General features: G+C 42.1%; 1 protein-coding gene across 4 annotated transcripts in view; it reads right to left on the reverse strand.

Annotated features, from left to right (window-relative positions):
* rapgef1b (Rap guanine nucleotide exchange factor (GEF) 1b) overlaps positions 1–11,796 on the reverse strand; it is a 49,768-nt gene extending 37,972 nt beyond the window's left edge. For all 4 annotated transcript variants that reach the window (XM_071515309.1, XM_071515312.1, XM_071515313.1 and 1 more), the window contains exon 1: positions 11,545–11,796. In XM_071515309.1, coding sequence (XP_071371410.1) covers positions 11,545–11,572 — 28 coding nt within the window. In that variant the 5' untranslated portion in view covers positions 11,573–11,796. The remainder of the gene's footprint in view (positions 1–11,544) is intronic.
* Positions 11,797–16,529: the final 4,733 nt, after the last annotated feature.

Consider the following 16,529-nt stretch of genomic DNA (forward strand, 5'->3'; position numbering starts at 1 on the left):
TGATTGTTTGAAAACTACAACGGCGAGAACTGCCAGCTTCTTGTATCACCCGAAATGAATCCAAAACAAAAATGTACTTGACGGTGGGCTGTGCGGTCTGACAAGGAGGCAAAAACAAATGTTGCATGATGCAGAAATATACAGACACCACGTTTAAAACACACTGCACAAATAATGTACAGTGATTTTTATCTGTAGTTTATCATTTGAAAAATTGCACTGGAAAAAAGGATTGAGGAACAAAGAGAGGGAGTTATTTGGCTTTAACAGAACACCAGTTCAGATCAATAGTGACAGGTTGACAGAATGACTGAGCCTTCTGTCCCTGTTCTCTCTCCACACCCGTGCTAAAACACACCGCATGCTCAGTTTTTTATAAACTATTTGAGGAATGCAGTTGAGATAGATATACTGACCAAAGCTAATTTGCTTAAGTCAGACGCAAAAATGCAGTAGTCTGCCTTATTAGTCAATGTATCTAAGTAAACACTTTTGCACGGAAGAAGATTCCATCGAATGAGAGCTTATGCATTTATTCTAATAAATGTTGTCTGTAGTAGGTAGATAATCCATCTCTGCAACATGCTTTAGAAGTGTCATAAACAGTCAGCCTTGTTGCAGAGAATTTGCTTTTGGTTTGTGGAGAAACGTTAGGCTATTTTTGATTCGGTGCATAACAATGTTGAACTTTCACTGCTAAAATACAAACTAATATGCTATACTCAAAGCTGAGCATTATTACATGAATTATTATTGGCAGGTAAGCCATATCTGTTTAACTTGAGCTCTAGTACAAAACAGCAAGTTTTCTTACAAGTCACACCAATATGTACAGTCGTGACCTACCATTACCTTGTGTAATTTTAAAAGAGGTTTTTCCAAACCATAGAGGATAGCCCCATGTACAGATCAAATTAATTAGCAGTTTATCTGAATGTGATCAATCACTTTCAAGCTGGTTGATCAGCTGTTTTGATCTCTATGGAGAATATTATAACGTTAGCAACTGAAATGTTAGCAAACATAGCTCAAACATATTACACACATGCATATATTAAAGCACTGATTTTACAACAATCTGATAGCAAAGTATGTGTTGCCTTACAAACATAGAAAAGATTTTGCTATATACAGTATATTGCCATGTATGACTGTATGGTAGCAGTCCACACAAACTAATAGATGAAAAATCCTGAAGTACATTCTCACATCCTATGACGTCATCTAAATTCAGTTGAGTTAAAAGTTGTACCAAAAAAACAAATCCTAGCTTAAGTTAAAAAAAGCATACACGATTTGTAAAAAAATATTTTTTACCACACACTTAAGATGTTTGGTAGCACCCAGGTAAAGAGGAGAGAAGTGTCACACTGACTGAACTTAATTTCATGCTTGAAGACCATGGCAGAGAGAATTTTTCGTTCTTGATATGAGCTGCAAATATACGTCTTGACCTATTGTTGATATTGTTCATTAACTTCAACTGGAAAGATATTTCAATAAGCAAAAGTGATTACTGTGTGTGAAAAAGTCTCTGGAGGATTTTGTTCCCTTTGACCTCCTCAGACCAGGAATCGCCAATTCTGCGAGCCAACTTGACTCATCCTGGCTAAATATTTAACAATTTCCTCAAGACCTCATAAATCCAGAGTGTTACATGTCTGAACTCTATTTTTAAACACATATTCTGTAATTCGGGGTGGAGGAGAGGAGGGACGTCCAAGAGGAAGTGGGTCAAGTGGAGGCAGACATACTCAAGCTGAAAGCCCATGCTCTGCCTATGGGGCTCAGGGCTCTGTCATAGTCGCTGACGGGATAGATATGTTTTGTGTTTGTGTGCGTGTTTTTGTGTGTGTATGTGCGGGGTGGGGGCATGCCACACTGTTTAAGTATGATGAGGAGATATCAAACCTAGGAGTCAGAGTTGTTTATGTACACACACAAACAAACAAACCCACACACCCACGCCCCCACACCCACGCACACTCACATTTGCCATGACAACAACAATGACTTATTTGTAGGCAGTGTCAGCTTCTCTCTCCATTCCTGATTTAGACTGGCATCGGAAACTGGCACTGACTGTGGGACATCCCCTTCTTTGTATGCCATTCCCCCAACCCAGCCATGCCACCACAGGCACTGACTGATTTGAAACACTCAACACACACGCAACTTAACATAAAACCCTTTTCTAAAAGGTCTACACTTTCACATTCCACCAACCTTTCAGTTCCTTACATGCCATATTCAGTCACCAAGGACACTATTTCTGCCTCTCACTGCTGCTCACTTTACTTTGGTTGCTTAGACATTACACACACACACACACACACACAGGTTGGATAGTCATTCAGGTCTACATTATAGAAAAATAGAGTGGGGCTTCATTACAGTTTATGTACAATACTGGGTTCAACATATGGTTTTGTCATAACATCAGTTCTGAAGCTGAAATTAAACAAACTTGCCTGCAACAGAACAAGGCTACTTAGATGTAAGCTGGCAAAAAGAGCTTGCTAGTCTTGCTATTTTATGGCTTACATACAGTTTTACCAATCAAAGTTGGCTGATTTTCATTCTACATTTGGAGCCAATGTAATGACATAGGCCTATACATTTCTTAACATGGAGATAAAGGCTACATTCACACTGCAGCTGAAAGTGTCCCACTTCTGATGTCTTGGGTTAGGGTTGTCCTGTGTGACACAGATCTGATGTTTTTAGTGCAGTGTGAACAAACAAAAAACGTCACACGGGACAGATGACTGTCGTCATAACTCTGCTTCCATTTCACCAGAAAAACATGGAGGACAACAACTCAAGCAGCCAATGGAGGGAAAGCGAGGTTGCAAATTGTATTTGTATTTAGGGAGATGCCTCCATTCAAACAAAGCTAGAGGTGACATACTGCATCATGATCGACCAGTTACTCTTCCCGGTTAGCCGTACGATGATGTACCGACACCGGCAGCATTCACTGCACTTCTCTCAACCACCCCGCATACACACATACCCAGAACCAACACAAACATGGCCCCTCAGTCTGACCCAGTCCCCCACAATGCAACAGTCTTAAAGAAAAAGTGACACAAGGACTCTGCCTGCTCATTTTTGATAAAAACATGACCAATAATTGGCTCTAGTTCAACAGGGAAATGCGTGTTTAGCATCACTGGGCTTGTTTACAAAAAGTGACAGAAAAAGACAAAGCTGCAAGCTGAAATATGCAAGCAATGGAAATCTCACTGCCAAAGAAGAACTGAAGGAAAATGCCACTTCTCAGCTTCACAGGAGTTACAGTTCTCAATCCTGGTCCTCAGGACTCAGAGCTCTGCTGGTTTGATTCCAGCCATCTAATCATGGACTGTTTACACCTGGGACATCAGGTGAATGCAATTACCTGGCGTGGAAGGACAGAAAACCAGCAGTACTGTGGGTCTCAAGGACCAGAACTAAGAACTGCTGAGTTACATACAGTATTTGTCCCATGGCGATGTTGAGCTTAATAGCCCAATGAATAGAGGCAGACGGGTTTTGTAAAGTGATTCTTCAAGCAGGACTTCTAAGCATTACAGCATATATAAAAAATTAAGAAGCACAGGAGAAAGTGTAATTAATTGAGACCTGACAGCTTTCTGTGCTACAAGCAATTCTTTGTCAAAGACAGCTGCTAAGTGAAAAGCCTATGTTTATAATTTAGTCTGGACAACTTATGTTCATATTTGAAGGCCAAACAAAGAAAGTGAGAGAATTTGCAGAATTCTTTGTGCAAGCTAAAGCCTTTTCCTTTACAGCTTATATAGTCTTAGTCTAACATGCTCACATAAATTCTCAGTTTCTGTGCCTCCACTACACATTTGCTTTCTAAAATTTGTTGAAGACTGTTCAAGTTTTGTGAATACACATTGCTGCATAGATTGATATCAGCTGATTCTGCTTATGTGACGTCAGAAAGTGGAATCATCCCAGAAATGGAGATCATAACGTCCCTAATGTAGACCCATCTTTAAGATTTTGAGAACAATTAGCAAAGCTAGACCCAACTGTGCTGTAAGCACAGTTGAACAGTCATAGCATCCCTGCTGCATGGCCGACTCTGCTGTGGCTGAACAGAGACCTTCTCTCCTGTAGCAGGTCTTTGTTTGTGTTTCATACAGAGGGACTGAATGGTGGCAGACCTGCTACAGGCCTGCCATCATTCAGTCCCTCTGTATGAAACACACAACATTACTCACTCTACCCATCCCTAATTAGGTCCATCATCACAGCTAAGGAGACTGGGCTGGTCAGGGTAGACAGACAAGATACACACACCCACACAAACATTGACTCTCACTGCCTGCTGGGCCTAAATGCACAGATTTATTAGGCTGAGCGCACCACAGACGGCGTGTTTTCAAAACAAGGTATTATGGCACTCGGCACTGTGTAATTACACAATGATGGACTCAACTACCTTAATTATGGAGCCTCTCCGTGCTAGTGGCTCACCAGGGTGGCTCAGCTCACACAGCTTAACTGGGAAAGCAGGCAGCTCACTGCAAACATTAATAACTCAAACACTGTTAACCCCAACATGTGGGTCAACTTACAGGCTCAGCTACCATGGTGAAGGAAGGATTTAAGAGATGAACATTAAGTAACACAGCCACATAGATTAAACTGATACACGTTCTACATTTTTTGGGATTGTATAACCTGGATCAAGACTCAAAGCTCCTGGAGATACTGCTGGATCCTCACCTGATGAAACATGGATTAAAGTAGCTATGGCTGCTGTCTACTAGCTTTGGAGGTGGTAAGGCAGCCGGTGTGGGAAGGCTGCGGCCAAGCAGAGCAGCCTCCTCTGGCTGGGTCCACCCAAGACTTCAGCAGAGCAAATGAGCACCTTCCAAAAAGCCACACGACACAAAAAGCACAGCGAGGAATGTCCCCTGCGTTTCATTCTGCCAGTGCGCCTATTTTACTTAACATAAAAGCTCCTAAACTGGCAACAGCTTGGAATAGCAGTCTTTAAGAAAGAATTGCACATCCAAAAAAGAACAATGCATGTATGCATTTATTCAACACAAAACACCCTGGTGTGCAAATGATGGAACTTTTGAATGCATCTATTCTAGAAAATCTGCAAGTCAAACAGAGCCCTCTGCTTAAGAATAATCTCACATTTATAGCAGCAAAAAGAGTCTATGTGCTGGCCTATTCATGAATGAGACTGTCAAACAGGTTTAGATAAAATATGAATTACTGCCTCATCCCTGATTATCTCTGTGCTCATCTGAATAGTTTACTTTGGTTTCTGGGCTGTTTTAATGTAGAGACTACAGAATATCAATAAAGGCTATATCCAATTTCTTTTCTGTTCATCATAACCACATTTGCTAAACATTAAAATATTGAGCATAATTAGTGTCAACAAGCCTGTTTTCCCATCACCCAGAACTAGTTCACTTGGTAGGAATGGACCATTGTCAGAATGGGAGAGTATTAAGAGAACAGCGTGTTTAGCATTGCTATTACAGGCTAGCATGCATCAGGAGAGGCGGATATTTCTGAGTATTTACCTGTGTCCTCATCTAGATCCCCTTGCAGAGAGGAGTCTGTGTCCTCCGAGGAGGCTTGGCTCCTCCAGCCTATGTTTCCCATCCCAGAGTCTGAGTCCACACAGCTACAGGTCCAGGGGTGCTGGGTGGCTAGGTAGTCGCCGCTGCCCAACAACTGTTTACAGGTAGCTCTACAAGTGTTGTACCTCTGCTACTGATGGTTACAGTTCATGTACACTGATGACTTGGTGGTAAGACTGGTCATTTTCATAGCTATCACTCAGTTGCACTGCTGAGAGTTAGTCACAAACTGGCCCTCATGATCATTCTCACTTGACTCACCCACACAACAGAACACTTCAGAGGAAATATCCGCAAATAGCTCTGAGAGAAGATGAGATGAATTTAAAAAACAGTGCACTTTTCCCCCAATCACACACGTGTTTGTTGAAGAGTTCTTCTTGTAAATGTCTGAAGAGTCACATAATCCTGGGCAGAAATTGAGTGAAGCAGTCTAAGCTGTCACCGGTGGTCCTGGAGGGGGTCCAAAACAAACAAAACACTGGCACTCACAGAACAATAGTCTTCTTATTTATTAAGGGCAAAAACGAACGCGTTTCAGCTAGAAGCCATCATCAGCGACCCCTGGAGGGGGGTCCAACCTGCCGTTATCTGGACTGGGGATGTACTGAACAGTCACAAGGAACTGAATAGGCCACCAGGGGGATAGATGACCTGCTCCATGGCATGTAGGCCAACACACAGCAGTGAAATTAGGTGTAGCATCATCACATGAGACCAAGCAAGCCCTCAGAAAAAGACGTCCCAAGAACAAAGATGAAAGCGGAGAGATAAATAATACCTGAATAGGAAGGTCATATTGACTGAAAAACGAGGAGAACTTAAAAAAAAGTCATTTGTTTAAAATCATAATTGCCTTCTTTACTTCCTTGTACAATGTTGCCTGAAGAACCCAACGATGCTAAAAAAAAAAAACTCCTCAGCCTTGAAAATATTTGTTAGAAAGAGCCTATTGCCAGTCTTCCATTTTCATCGATTATCCTCTGTCTAGTCATTATCCAACATGTAATCCATCCATCTTTCTCCCGAATTCTCTCACTGTACGGGGATTCAATTCCCATCAGTACTCTACCTCTCTCCACCCTCTTTCTTTCTTCCCCTAAATCCTTTTCCCTCCCTCTTTTGCTCTCCCATACGCAGCACACACACAAAACTAATTACAACACAGCTAAACCTATATGGGAACAGCAAGCCTCTCATTCTGTGGGAAAGGCAGGGTGAAATGCTCGCTGCCATCAAACCTCAAAATTGCAGCATGTCAAACCAAGACCTAAAGCTTGCCCTGTGCAACAGTGGGATCACTCATCAGTAATGAGGGTAAACCTAATCTACCGGGGAACCCTCTCGTAATCACAACAAGTACTTTAGTCCTTGTTCATAGTTCTGGTGACTAAGGTATGTGGGCCTGCTACTTTTATATGACAGACAAGGGGATAGTGCAGTCTGAAACCGTACAGCGACCACTTACCAAACGCAAAGCCATCAAAATGACTTACACTTATGTGTTAACTCTCGGAATGCTTAAGGGTAAAGTCTTGGCATTACGGCTAACCCTTTCAAAGGCAAATACACAGATATACACTCACACAGAGCTATGCTGGGGGGCAGGGAGGCTAAAATAAGGAACTGATGGATCAGTTCCGCTGTGGCTGGCTACTACCATTCACTGTCCAGTTAGAGAGGAGTCTGAGGGCTAATTATAAAACACTGTGCTTCTCCCACGACTTTGTTACCAACACTGGCATGCCAACACATTTGTGTCAAATGATGTGTCTTGATGGGGAAAAAAAGAGATGAGAACATAAAAAATGCTAGGAAAATCACTAAGGCTTGTTTCATAAATGTGTTATAACGTGGGATAACCTTTACCCGGGGGGGGGGGGAACAATGTCCTACTGTAAAGAGTGTCAGACATTGGTGTAACAACAAGCATACTCATAGGACTTTGACCCATTTCTTTGATGGAAATGTAACAGTAACAAACACGTGCACACACATCCATGTAAATGCACTGGGACTGGGAGGAACAGAAGTCATGGTTCAGTACATTTTCAAAACGGCGGGGAAAAAGTGCCTGCTGGTCCCAGAAAAAGTAGAACATGACTTTAAGAGTAAGAGATAATTTTAGATGGCGAAAATACAAATGAAGAGGCGGAGAAAGGGTGACTCTAGTATACATTGCATCATCATAAACAAAGGCATGTATGAGTTGAGCCCATTCAAAGTTTCTACTGATCTTCATGAAACCGCGAATTGCGTAATCTGTGTGATGCACATAGTGGAGGAATTTTGGCTAAAAAAAAAAAAAAAGTTTGGCTTGAGGAGATCAATCATAGAAAACAGTAATTGTTTGCAGTTGTACAAATTCATGTATTCTGGTTCACGGGTCATTCCATTTTTGCATTTTTCAAATGTTTATTAGCATAGCTCAAGCCTTGCAACACTAGGACGACATGTTAGTTCATGTCCTCAGCCCAAAGATCATGAAGTCAGACAAGATGTGTATCTCTTGTTTTTTTTTTCTCTAAAGAGATATGTCTATTCCCTCTGTTTTCCTGAAAAGTCGATGAGAGAGATAACTATCTTTCACCACTTGTTGAGTCTTTGTAGTACTTAATCCATACTTATAGCGTACATATTTTACAATTTGTTTTTGTTTGTCTCAGTTACTTCGACTGCAGTTGCCATTTTGCACACCATCTTAACGCTGTAATTGATACTTTTCATACTTTCATTCTTACATTTGTATTTAACATTTCTAGTGTTTAAAAATTTGCTGGCATATGTTTATGTGATCCTCTTTTGCTATATTCTTATTTATGTTCTATTTGTGTTCTATGTTTGCTGGTCCGGTCATTATTTTGACACACATCCAATCCAATAAGGACTTATTTCAATAAAATATCAACTTTTAAAAGTGGTTTGCACTGCTCACTACTGCCTCCCATGGTGGCCTTTGGTGGAAGAAAATAAGGGAATAACTGGTAAACCAGTTTTAAAAGTTAAAATTTATATTTTTAAGTGCTGCTTGGTGGATTGGCTAGGCCTATATACCAAAATGGAAACCTGAGTCTGACGAAAAGTTTTAATATACGTATTTTACATCAGTGGAGTCACATATAAAGGTAGGGCAAAATGAAATTTGCCCAATTTTAAAAAAAAGTTTGAAGTAATTTTCTCTCATGCATAGAGAAAGCAAGATCTCCACTCATCAGGGCTACCTGCTCACATGTGTATGCATTACTGAGGGTGGAGTAACAGACTGGATGGTTGTTTAACATACATTGTATGTATATGTAGAACCTCTAAAACCTCCTCTGGTTGGAGTACCCAGATACTCTTTCCATCTCCCACTCCAATACCCTGATGGCCTCCCCCCTTCTGAGTCCATTTTAATCAGGGCCCAGACAGTGTACAAAGATAACAGGACAAACATAAACTGACAAAAGAAAGACACATGCCCACATCTTCTATCTTCCTCCACCCAGTTAATTTTCTCACTGTGGAAGGAAAGCATTGGGATGAGAGATTGGCTTCCTGCTGTTGTTAGCTTTTGGGCAACACCACCGCAGGCACAGCATTTGTTTATGTGTTACTGTTGGGGCCGTCTCAGTGATGGAGTAGGGTGGGTGCGTGTGCATGTGTGTGTGTATGTGGATTGGGGTTGGAGTTGGGACAGTGACAACAACCACCCTCCACACTCCCTTGGAGGTGACATCCCTCTGAGCTGCACACAGTGTGCAGAGGCAACTTCCAAACAGGTGACACTGTGACAGTGTTTAAGAGCAAGAGACAACGAGCCAATGACAGCAGAACACAGTATCCACGGTGATAAGGGAGTGTGTTGATGCAGCCAGTGACTTCAGAGCAAACACTGGCTATAAGTCTCTTCCCAGGACTTGATGTCCATACATGTGCACATTTAGGCCTAGTCGCTATGTGTGCTATGGTTACCATTAACCATTTCCTATGGTAACCTTTTATCTTTATAGTAAAATTGCATTAACAATGCACCCAATTGTACTGTGGTCATATATCACTATTCAAACATTAAGCCAAGACCTATATTCACTTGTATGAATCCCCACTTGCTGGTGAGAGCTTCAACATATTATTTCACTTTCTCCAAATCTTTTCCCGCTTCATTTTGCCCTTGAGGCATCAGTGAATTCATCTCCTTCTGTCAAGGTCTAAGGCTGCCCCCCTTTCTGTAGACTCTCCTCACAGCCTGAGCCCACACAGACATCCATCTCTTTTCAGCACCATATCTTTCTTCCAAGCTTTACCCTCTCTCTGAGGAAAAAGCTTAACAAGCTGACTCCCAAGCTCTGTCCGCTGCAGCCACATCCAGCCATACCGCTTCAGTCAGTTTTTCAATGCTACCATGAAGCCCTGGCCTCGCCCCTCTTTCCAGTTCACTGGCATCCAGCATAGAGTGTCTGTCCTCCGGGGACATATCTGGGATCGATGTGTACATGTGGAAGAGAGCAGTGGAACAGAGCAGAGACAGCAGGCCAACAAGTGACCCAGTAAACACAACCAAGAAGCCCCAGGAGATAGCCTCACACTCACTGCACCTATGCAAGAGAGAATGGGGGTCTAGATGAACTATAGCCTATGTCTGGTTTTAAATGTCCGATAAACCAATATCAATATAAACTACAACACAGTACCTACATTTATATTCGAATATGACCATATGGAGTCATCTGTGTGCAACACTCGCACACACACACACGGCATCGGAAACTTTTACGCTTATGTAGAGAAGAATGACTTAGCTAGTGGTGGATGACACTCCCTCCCCGCCTGCTGCTAGGAGCTGATTGTGTGTGTGCATTTACTGCAGGCATCACCGAACAGGACTGCGAAGCGAAGCGGGGAGACAGCTGGTGGAGTGGGATGCAAGTCTAGCTGGCGGGGATAAAGTTTCCTTCCAAAAGCATACCCAGACCACCCTCTGTTTCCTCCCGGACTCAATGCATTCTGCAGTACTTTAACTGTCTTTATTGATGCATACAAAATAAGCGGCGCCGTGCCAAATAAGACGCAACAAATGTCAAACCAAACCAAATATGCCACGTGCACAATGTGGAAATCAACACACACACGCACACACATACACACACACGCCTCTTGGGCGTGAACGCATACAACTCCATCGCTCTAGGTAACAACGCAGCTAACGCTAGCTAGCTAACCTTTAACGTTAGCTACTGTGTTGCTAGCTACCGTTACTAACCCTCTCAGCTAACGTTGTACTTGCCCAGCCATGAAGCGGTAAGTTAACTAAGCCAACAAGCACAACATGCTATTTTATATATTTGACTTCCAATACCATCTTAGCAGGTGGTTAGCCACCGTTTGTTCGTGGTTGTTAGTGTTGGTTATGTTACCAAACAATCAAATCACGACATATTTACTACCATTGGGTTAAGCGAACGAGTTACTGTGACTGGTGAAAGGCTTGTCGGTGAACTACCATACACTGAATGAGAGAAAATATAAAAGGACATTTAAGAAGTTAGCTAACCTACGATATCTAGCTCGCTAAACTAATGAAGAAGTAAATGTTAACGCGCCAGTGTTGTCTAGCTGGCTTTAACGTTAGTCAGCCTGAGGTTGAAACGCCACGGGAAAACCATTTGTTCGGACGGGTAACGTTAGCTAACACCAGCTAGCTATTACGATGACGCTTTGGGTTAACTGGATAGTCGGGAAAAAGACAATCCATTAAGGCCAAATTACACCACTATTTACATTTAATATATAAGTCTAACGTCATCTGGAGCCCCACCGAGCGTAATATTACGGTCCATGAACCCCACATTTGGCCTATCCGTGCCCCGTGTGCGAGATACCGTTATAATGGTAACCCTAAATGGAGCAGTGTGGAGTCTAGCCGGGCAGGACTTACCTTGCTTGCTCTCTATTTTCCCCGACATTTTCGTAGCCAGCAGCTGTGATTCCACTCGCAGTTCAACAAAACGTTAGCTAGCCAGCTACAAACGAGCCTCGCCGTATGTCTCCTCCGATTATTCCCTCATTTTCGATATGCTGTTGTGTCCATGAGATGATTTCGCTGGGGCTAATGTAATAGATTTGTGGGCCACACACATTGGTACGGTCAAAAACTGTCTCAGTCTGTCTCCGGGTGATTTTCTCTGGATACAAACCACACACACTAATGTCTTCAACCCAGACTCGGGCAGGGTGCCCTCATCCAGTGCAACAGCGGCCCCTTGCGTGAGGAATTAGCTATATCAATCTGTCAACAAGAGGATGAGTGGGTTTCAATTTCAAGTCAAAGAGCTGTAATCAACCAGCGCTATCGTCTGCGTGTGTCTCTGTGTAGGGCTGGATAGGTGGGTGAGTCGGGGTGGGATAGGGTGCACCAAGGAAGGCTCACACACCAGAAAATCGCTCACCCTCCCTGTACTATAACACAAGCCCCTTCAATGATTTAGATTTTTTATAAACACAATGCAATAAAGTAAGATTAGTGAAAATGTCTATAATAACAATTTGGCCATGATGTCCAGACCCAATTGCATCTCTGGCACCTCATTAGTGCCCTCACGCCATCCACTTGTCCCATTCATGCATCACATTGGGCTATGTATGGCACCCGTGGCTTCACGGAAAGCTGCAAAATTATTTTGTCTTTTCTTGAAGAAATCAAAACACAAAGAATAAACTTGCAATCAAATAAATTAAAATATTCCCATGTTATTGATGCCACATTTGGGCTCAAAATGACTGGCACATAGCTCAGACAAATAATTAATGCAGACTCCGTTAATACCCACAGCTCATTTCAGAAACCTTATTGGACTCCCGCAAACAACTTATCAGTTGCACCTAAACATATAGCGAAAACATACAAACAAAATCTAAAATTGGTTTATCCGGAAATCTGCCCATTTCTATTTTTTTTCTTTTTTTATATATATATATCAGATCGCAAAGATGGCACCAAAAAACAAAAATCAAATTTGTTCTGGAGCCACAATAAAATACAACTCCCATGCATGGATTTGATGGAAAATACACAAACTTTTTTGGGAGTGCATAGGCTTCATATAGATAGATAGATAGATAGATAGATAGATAGATAGATAGATTGATAGACTGATTGATTGATTGATTGATTCAAAATTCAGGTGGAAGCCAGTGTAAGATAGCTAAAATGGGAGTGACATGATCTGTCTTCTTAGTTCTAGTTAAAAGCTGTAGTCCACAACATCACACTCAATAATTTCCCACGTCACCATTGATCTCAACAGGAATAGGCTAATGGAGTGGCTGACCATGCTGATTTGAAACAGCCCATTCAGCAGTTCAGAAACTGAACTGTACCACCAAACCATAGACTAAAGGGATAGTTGACTATTGTGGCTTGAAATGGCCCTGTTAGCAGTTCAGAAACTGAATTGTATCCACAAACATGTAAAACAGTTATACAAGGAACCTTCTTTGATGCTATAGCCATGGGATTGTCTCATAATCATGACATGGATTTCCATACTTTGGACAATGGACACCAAATGGTGTTTTTTCTAGCTAGGGCCACTGACTGCTCTTTTACCCGTTCCTTGGCTTCCCAGCTTTGCTGTTTAGTCTGAGTTGCTTGACCAGTGTATCTCAGCCTCTTCCCTTCATAACCTCACCTACTGTATTTTCCCATGGCAAAGTGATTTCTACAAAGTAAACAGACCGCTGAGTGTTTGACTACAACACCAGGTCAAGTCTCAGGCTGGCGTAGACTATAAGACTATAAGGCACTGTATGTTGCTTGCGTATGTCTGCTTGCATTTCCCAATCCCCAGCTTCCCTAGCTTGTGGATCCACAACAATAATTACTTCCGGACTTGTTCACCTTCACATACAAAGCCAATTTCATGCATAACATTCTTTCTCCAAAGAGGTAGCAAATCATTTTTTTTCACTCTCAGTACAAAATGTTGCTATTTCTGAACACTGTGCAGCTTCCTCCTGACAATCACTTATCTTTTCTCTTCATATTTCCTTACCTGAACATAACAAATCCCTTGAAAAAGCTCAGCTAATAACTCAACTCAGTTAATAAATCCTGTTGGTCTTTTTGACAAAGACTTATAAGGAAGTCCCATTTCCCCCCCTACACGTTAACTTATGGTGACAAAAAAGTATGAATGTAAAAGTAAGTTTAAAATACTGACCATTGAAAGAAGTTGAAAATTTGTTTTAGTTTGTTTTTAAAAGTTGAGGTTGACCTTGATGTGCAATTGCCCCTTCAAAGTATTCCAGGGAGTATAGTCTACAACTTAAATGATGACTGAGAGCCCCCTGTTGGACATATTGAAACCTTGACTCCATGCCCAGAATGCGGCTGTTTTGTAGTTCAGCCTCACAGAGTTTACCACCTATCTACTTTTTCACTCTCACCGTCCTTGTCTTATGAAAGGGAAATTAAAAAAAGGAAAGCGATGAGAGGGGAAGGGAAGGGTGACTTCTGTGTTAGCCCTGATTTCTGTAAACTGCTAGTCATGGCTTTTACCTATTTAGTGCTGCACATTATCTTGACTATTCAGGAGCAACCATCCAGATCATGTCTCTGGCATATCAAGAAGAAGCAAGCATGCCCGTCGTCTTTTTTCATGAATAATTGATCTGACTGGCAGAATGATCTACATTCTCTGAGTGATCTGGGTCATCTCATATGCTCGTGATAGAGTCATGGGAGCAGGGGCATGTTTTAAAAAACTGAGATAGGGAGTTCATCATATATTGTAAGAGACTTTTTCATGCCCTGTGTGGCTTACTCTTTTATCAAATGCATCTTATCAGTTATCAAGCTGAGAGTCAAGGGTGCATATTTACACTAGCTGTCATTATGCCTGATCCCTTGTGCTCTTGCTTGCACAGCAGAAACCACACCCATATAACAAGTGTGAAGTGCTTGCTGTGTGTGCGCGCACTTGAGTGTATGAGACAAGAGCGGGTGGAGTGTGTGTGTGTGTGTGTGTGTGTGTGTGGGGAAGGGAAGGGAGGGCTCGGGGGGTGGGGGGGGGCTGTCTGGGCTTTTGGAATGTTTTCCCTGGAGCTATGGTAAAATCACAGAAAAAAACAATAGACTCTTTAGCAGTGGCAAACTTGTCAGGACAGGATAGAGCTCACTGCACAACCAGAGTATTTTCAATCTCTTGGGTTGCCTTGATAGGCTAAATCTGGTCTGTCAGAAGCGTTGTTCCAAACAGCACAGCAGTTGTCTGACTCAAAGGTCATTTACACAAATCTATTTATTGGATCCACAAAGGCCTTTGCAGTGCCGCCCATTCTGTCATTAAATACTGGTGTGTTAACTTATTCCAGGAGGTGAGATAAAAAAAGATATGTTATTATGGCATGCTGATAATAAGGACGTTTTTACTTGAATTTGTTGGATGTCTGCCTCATAAATGACTTCAATCAGTCTGCCATATGATTGACTTCCGTCAGCTTGCCATGTCAATTTGTATTTTAATTTTGTCATTCAAAATCACAGAGGTGTCGCTCACTTGCAGTACAGCTCTTTGCTGCTATCTGTTGGCTACGTAGCTCAGTACATCCCAAATACTGCCATTCTGCTATGTGCCACACAGTGGTGCTCATGAACTGTTGATGATCCATGAGTCTTGGATCTCAGAAGTGTATACTTTGTAGTGGCATATTTATAACATAATTTGAGTGCAGGTAGAATAAATTGCTAATGAAATGTTATCTGAGAGGCATTAATGTAGCAGAATCTGGAACTGGTGAAATGAATGTCCTTTTGATGAGATTCATTGAAACAAATATTGAGCTGATAGCAGACATTCAGATTAAAATATGACTAGGCCTGCAATGAAATGAAAATGGAAATTCACTAAAAAGCAATGCAACCAAAACATCATATTTTTTTTTATTTTTTTATTTATTTATTTGATTTTTCAGATCAAATCAACCATCAATCAATAACCACAATCAAATATTCAGGACTCTAGTGTACATTGAATGTGGGAAGGTGGACACATTCACACTGGGCTTAGCATGTGATCAGGTCTAGTGTGGGCTGAAGATGGTTTATGGCAGAATAAATTACAGCAGGCTAGATTTCAGCAAGCGACGGTCCAGAGCAAAGGCTGGAGCAGTGAGACAGTTTTGTTAGCGGAGAGTTGTCAATGGGGGCTGGGAGAAGAACGGTGTTTGATCTCTCCGGTGGTGGGCGTGTGATGGAGAGCTCAAACACAGTTTAAGGTTCTGTTAACCTTGGCCAGCGGTCAGGGCCCTCTGTCTGTCTCACATCTGAGAGATGCTGAAAGAGGGAGGGGATCAGCGAGGCTTAAACGACTGAATACATTTGTCGGAGAAGAAGGGGAAAAATACCTCCACAACAAATGGGATCCTCTGTCTTTGGCCCCACTGTGATGACATACCATCGACTGATTTTTCAAGAGTGTTTTTTATCGTGGAATTAAGATGGACGGCTAGAGGTGTCAATAAGGGGGTTCGACACAAGACAGTGGAGACTGAAGATGCAGAGGCGTTGGACGAAGAGGACAAGCTGTCTAGGTCATAACCTATTCAATACTGCGTGAGAATAGAACGCTCTGTCACTGCCACAAACAAACACACAGAGACACATGTGGACAAGGTCAGGAAAAATAGACGGGGTTGATGATAGGAACCATGGAAAAACAAACACAGCCGCGCACTCTTTCCGCAGCACACACAAATTGATGAATACGTGCTAACACAAACGCTTGAGCGTGTGCACATACGCCGCGCATAAACCGACCCTAAGTATTCATGCAGTGTCAAAGGTACCTAAAGGTTAAAGCAACCTCGCGCAGGCTTTTCCGACATATAGGACAGGATACACACAGAACTGTCTGCACACAT

This window comes from Centroberyx affinis, unplaced genomic scaffold, assembly GCF_046629955.1.
Source record: "Centroberyx affinis isolate AG114_WGS23_722 - 3 ecotype Tasmania unplaced genomic scaffold, CSIRO-AGI_Caff_v1 ptg000338l_1, whole genome shotgun sequence".
Lineage (NCBI taxonomy): Eukaryota > Metazoa > Chordata > Actinopteri > Beryciformes > Berycidae > Centroberyx > Centroberyx affinis.